The sequence below is a fragment of the Setaria italica genome, chromosome V (genome assembly GCF_000263155.2).
Source record: "Setaria italica strain Yugu1 chromosome V, Setaria_italica_v2.0, whole genome shotgun sequence".
Lineage (NCBI taxonomy): Eukaryota > Viridiplantae > Streptophyta > Magnoliopsida > Poales > Poaceae > Setaria > Setaria italica.
The window spans coordinates 29310336-29316335 of record NC_028454.1 but is presented as its reverse complement, the minus strand read 5'-3'; the positions used below and the strand labels follow the sequence as shown (position 1 = coordinate 29316335).

General features: G+C 42.1%; 1 protein-coding gene across 1 annotated transcript; it reads left to right on the top strand.

The window, feature by feature from the left end:
- The first annotated feature begins 349 nt into the window (after positions 1 to 349).
- LOC101782983 (uroporphyrinogen decarboxylase 1, chloroplastic) lies at positions 350 to 4160 on the top strand. Its single transcript, XM_004969148.4, has 5 exons — positions 350 to 556; positions 642 to 1030; positions 2127 to 2411; positions 3056 to 3291; positions 3795 to 4160. The coding sequence occupies exons 1-5, from the start codon at positions 418 to 420 to the stop codon at positions 3961 to 3963; spliced, it is 1218 nt and encodes a 405-aa protein (XP_004969205.3). The 5' UTR covers positions 350 to 417; the 3' UTR covers positions 3964 to 4160.
- Positions 4161 to 6000: the final 1840 nt, after the last annotated feature.

Here is a 6000-nt window from a genome sequence, read left to right as displayed (position 1 = left end):
GTGGGCCGGTAGCTGTGAACAAGGTGGGCTGTATTATTGGGCCTCTTTACAATACGGTCTATTCGGTTAACCGGGCCTAGTAACCGAACATATCGGAGTAAATTCGATTACTTGGACCTTGGGACCGATCTGAATTTTCGGTTCGATTAATTCGGTCGGTCATTACGGTATTTCGGTTCGGCTCGGTTACTCGGTCTCGTCCAGCCCCAGACAACGCCGTTACGTGTCTTGCTAGGGAAACAAAAGAACGGCCACCTTCCTCTGAGTCTGCCGTAGCCACGCTCACTGACATGTGGGATCGGTATGCCGTGAGTAAGGTAGCCGTCTAGTCCACATTCCATTTCTACCCAAAGCCAAAACTGATAAGGCGCAAAACCACCTCGGCCGTCGCCGCTACATCGCCTCCAGCCCTCCACCATGATGTCCCCGGCGGCCTCCTCAACGGCCCCGGCCGTTGCCTTCCTCTCTGCGGCGCCCACCTCCTCCTCCTGCAGCCGCCGCAGACGCAGCCGCCTCCGCTCCATCTCCGCATCCCTCTCGCCGTCAGCTTCGTCCGGTAAACCCAGCTGCTCCCCTTCCTCTCCCCCGCCATCTCCGCCCTAATCTGAGCATCTGACCTACCCACCGCGTCTCGTACCCAGAGGAGCCGCTGTTGGTGCGCGCGGCGCGGGGCGAGGACGGCCTCCCGCGCCCACCTGCATGGATGATGCGGCAGGCGGGGCGGTATATGGCGGAGTACCAGGCGCTGGCCAAGCGCCACCCCTCGTTCCGGGAGCGGTCCGAGAACACGGACCTCATCGTCGAGATCACTCTGCAGCCCTGGCGCGCCTTCGCGCCCGACGGCGTCATCCTGTTCTCGGACATACTCACGCCGCTGCCGGCCATCGGGGTGCCGTTCGATATCTCCGATTCCAAGGGCCCGGTGATCCAATCGCCCGTGCGGTCCGAGGATCAGGTCAAGCAGCTCGTACCTATCGACCTCGATAAGCTCCATTTCGTCGGGGAGTCGCTCAGGATTCTGCGAAATGAGGTAATGCCTGTATACATTTTGGTGCTACGGAAAGCTTTGGTTCTATGGAATTTCGTTGTTGTAGTGGTTTAGGATTGAATGATCCAGATTGCTAGCTATGTTATACAAGGTAGCATTAAAAGTCAACGCTCATACTGGGATTTGACCTACAAAGTGCATTGATGTGTAATGGATTCAAGTAACGTCAGGTTCACTACTGCATGCTATGAAAATTTTTGAAAATGACACTAGGCAATGAAAATTGAAATTGTTGGTAATTACTAATTGCTAGCCTCATGCAGGAATAGTTGGTTATTACTGCTAACGTGATGCAGTTGTACTTTTCAATCATACATTTATCATTTATTAAAGTTAGTCTTTGTGGTGCTGCAAATATGTTTATCTCCTTGCATTTCTTTTTGAAAACTAATGTTGGCAGAAGGTCCATTATTAACAATTTAACATTAACGTATTAGTGTAGCATCTGCAAAGCAAAACACTATTGGTTAATTTGTTCTGTTTTGGTGGTTTCAAGACTGTTTTTGGCTGCTATGAATGCCACCAACTGAAAACAAATGTCAGGAAAGCAGGTTTTGATGCATGGTGTGAATGAGATCTTGACATTTTTGAGGTATCTCGTGAAACAGGTTTTCGAATATTGGCAACTTAGTAAATAACTAAATATGCTATGCTGTTGCTTTACTTCTTTCTAGACGTTGATTGTGTGTAGGTGTTACTAGATGCATATTTGTTATTATCTGTATTAGATGTTTATGAATGTGATTGTCTGAAATTTCTAGTGGTATGGATTAGGCATTTCAATTTAAAGTTCCTAGTGGTTAATGAACTGCAAGCCTGGTAAAAAGTCAGTACAATGCTAATCATGTTGTATATTTCAACCCAAAGCTATATTGTTGTTGCTCTCATTGTTGAATATTCTGCTGGGGAAACTACCACCGCAAATCCGCTATACATTCTCAATTTCTCATGAACATCAATAGTTTATTTATGAGTGCACTTTTATCGATATGAATTGGATTTGGTATGGTTCAGCAATGCATTCTGCACTACACTTTCTTTTGATGCTTATACACCCGTTTGCTCCTTTATCCTCTAGATTGATGGAAAAGCTGCTTTGCTAGGATTTGTGGGGGCCCCATGGACAATTGCAACTTATGTTGTTGAAGGAGGGATGACCAACACATACACAAATATAAAGAGCATGTGCCATACAGCTCCAAATGTCTTGAGGGGCCTTCTCTCACACCTTGCACAAGCAATATCTGACTATATCATTTACCAAGTAAACTCTGGGGCTCAGTGTATACAGATATTTGATTCATGGGGTGGACAACTTCCACCTCATGTGTGGGAGCAGTGGTCAAAACCATATATCAAACAGGTAATTGTTCCTTACTTTTCTTGCTCTCATTTATTCCCAACTTCACATATGGCGTGGGTGGCATCACTATGTATCTGCACTGTATAATACAACAGTAATGTCTACCAGCACTAAATGTTCTAAAGTTCATTATCTTCTGAGAATTACTCTCCTTATGCTTACACTGAATACTTATCATATGATTAAATGCTTTAATCCTCTGCAATTTCTGGTAGCACATTTTACACGACTTGTTATGGTTACGGCTACAAGTTCTTCATAACCTGTGAAAGTGAATATGGAAAGAGCTAATCTTTTACACATAATCATTAACTGATGTTTATGTCAGCAACATGTTCTCAGTAATTTGGATTTGTATATTATATGACATGCAATAATGCATTTAGACACTGTATGTTGCTTTAGTTTGGTTTACATATGTGTAAGACTGCAACTAGCACAATATATGTAGTTGGCTGACTTGGTCATAAATGGTAAATTCTGCAGGCTCAGTTGTTTAGAAGGAAAAATCCCAATTTTCATCTTGAGCTTGTAAATTTGCACAAGTTCTAGCTTGTTTGGGACTGTTATTTAGATTAAAAGATTCCATGCAAAATTCTAATTTGGTCTATTCTGTTCATTAACCTTTTCCATTTCTTTGACAGATTGTGAGTAGGATTAAGAAAGAGTGCCCTCATGTACCCCTTGTGCTGTATATAAATGGAAATGGAGGTTTACTTGAGCGCATGAAGGATACAGGAGTTGATGTTATTGGGCTTGACTGGACAGTGGACATGGCTGATGGAAGGAGGCGCCTTGGTAATGGAATTGGTGTACAAGGGAACGTGGATCCAGCATTTCTATTTTCACCGTTACCAGTATTGACTGATGAAATTCATAGGTCAGTAACGTTTCATCATTCAATTGTATTTGTGTTTGAGTTTTCGTTGTTTGCAATTAATTAACGAGATCCCCAAAACTGCTCCCTCAGAAGTATATACGTCTTCCTGTCATGTTTGTTACACCATCATTGCTACAGCTTTAGCTCATTTCATTTCTGACACAAGTGTACGGTTGTATACAAATGGATATCCATCACTTGTATACAAATGAATAATCATCTTACTCCTTAGATGTATCGAATTCTTGATCATAGAATAGGAAATAGATGATCATCTCACACAGTTTTAGGGTGTTGCATTATCTTTCTGCATGTTGTTAGCGATCTCACGTAACATGTAAAGTGCAGCAGTATTAAGCCCTTCATGTTTGTGTTGTGTTGCATGGGAGTTGTCTCGTTTGATGCATAAGCTTCTAAAGGAGCTGCACCTTCCAGTCATTATATTCGAAATACCTTTCCATGCTGAACTGCTAATAATTGTTTTATCACTATCTGCTCTGCAGGGTTGTGAAATCAGCTGGTCCAAAAGGTCACATTCTTAATTTGGGTCACGGTGTGCTACAAAAAACACCTGAAGAAGCTGTAGCACATTTCTTTGATGTCACTAGGAGCTTGAGATATGACACCCTTTTCCAAGGTTCAGTTGCTGAAGAATTGCAGCCTGTTGCATGACAACGGCAATCCATTCTTGTTTTCATCAAATGTCTATTTGATCCGTTGTGTATCATCCTCGATTCCTAGTGTTGTCTAGCTCAATACCTTCTGCCTTCTAAGAGGCACTCCTTTTGCGAGAACCTGGATATGTTTTGTAGAGATATAGACAGAAAATTGATGCTATTTTATTCATTGCCTATCAGCTTCATTATTCATCTGCTCAGTAAGGAAATGATGCAACCGGGTTGTAGAAGGAAATCAGGGGAGGATGCAGGGAGTTGTCCGTTTTCTTCTTTTAGAGCCTCAAGCGGCTGCTATTACTCCAGTTAGAATGAATTTATGCAGGTCCTGCAAGGCTGCAACCTCTGTAATTTTCCAATGGGCATCATATTTTAGGTAAGTAACCCAAGGATCCTGATGTGGGCTGGTAACAATAATTTAATCTGTCATCGTTTACCTAGAGCAGTACTGGGGCCGCTGTTTATTACAATGTCAGATGGCCCATGTGTTCACATGCTGTCTAGGTTTAGCATATCACAGATCTCTGGTCATTCTCCTGGGCTTAAACAAATGATGTGACAAATACTTTTATCAGAAAATGGGTACTAGCCTTTTAAAATATGGCACAAGCATTACCCAAACTCGAAATGTTCTTTATCCGCCCAACTCATTTGGCAATTCATTTATTTTGTTATTCCATGATAAGACTGAGGCATTTCCCCTATGGATGGCTTGATAACTGATATCCTGTTAGATGATAAGACCTATGGCTTTTGTCACAACTGACTCCATTACTTATGGAGTATAACAAATTACATGAATGCTGTCGCATGTATCTGATGATGTCTGACTGAGCATTTTCAATTCAAGAATTTATGATGCCCTGAAATACTGGGCGCAGTTTGGTGTTCTTTTTTATCTCTCCTAGCAGCTGAAAGTTTAGATCGAAATTAAGCGTCGGCAGCTATGATATATGTGGGTCAACCTCTGTGGTGTCTAAATCAATCAAAATATGATTGCCTTTCCAGGGACAGCACAATGGACCATATGATGTTAATTATTACTGTGGGGTGGGGCTTTGTCTCCTGGATGGTTAACTTTTCCAACCAACTACTGGGATACTTAGGTTAAGGGCCTATTCGGTTCGTGTAACTAAAGTTTATCTCTATCTCGAATATTTAGATATTAATTAGGAGTAGGAGTATTAAATATAGGTTAATTACAAAATTAATTATATAAATGAAGGCTAATTCGCAAGACGAATCTATTAAGCCTAATTAGTTCATGATTTGACCATGTGATGCTACAAAAAATATGTGCTAATCATGAATTAATTAGGTTTGATAGATTCATCTCGCGAATTAGCCACGACTTATGCAATTAGTTTTAAATTAGTTCACGTTTAGTTTTTCTAATTGGTATCCAAACATTCAATGTGATCTGAATTAAAAATTTGTCGTAGAAGCTGAGTTGTGCAGTAGTATATTTACGCAGTGAGTATCACGTTATTTATTAGGCGAACACACGAGATCTCTTTTAGCAAAAATCGAAGTCCTGGGGGACGCACTGAATTATACCTGCCTCCTGATTTGCCACTGGCTCAGAATTGTGGCATGTGACTGAAACGCAGCTCCCATGCTTCATGAATCATTCATGTGTTTTGTAATTGTATTTGAATCGCTATGGTTGCTTGAATTGTTTGCTTGCGTGGTCGTAAAGGGATCTGATTGGGATCCTCCACCACCTCCGTTGACAGCATCTAGCGCGAGCAGATCTGATGGATCGTGACAGTCTTTTTTTTCCCCCTAAAAAATGGAAATCGTGACAGTCTTCTGGTTCACGAATATTCAGAAAACGCAAAACAGAATTCTCTTCACCCACCGCTCCGTCGGGCAGCATATACTAATGTCGTGCGGATGACGAGCGGATACTGCATCCTGAATGTGCGCTTGAGTACGGAGCAGCAGAAAACCACGCTCTTTGTCTGGTTTTTCTTTGTCTGGTTTTTCTGGTTGGTAGGAGGCTAGAACAAGGAGCCTGTTCGCTTCAGCTTAT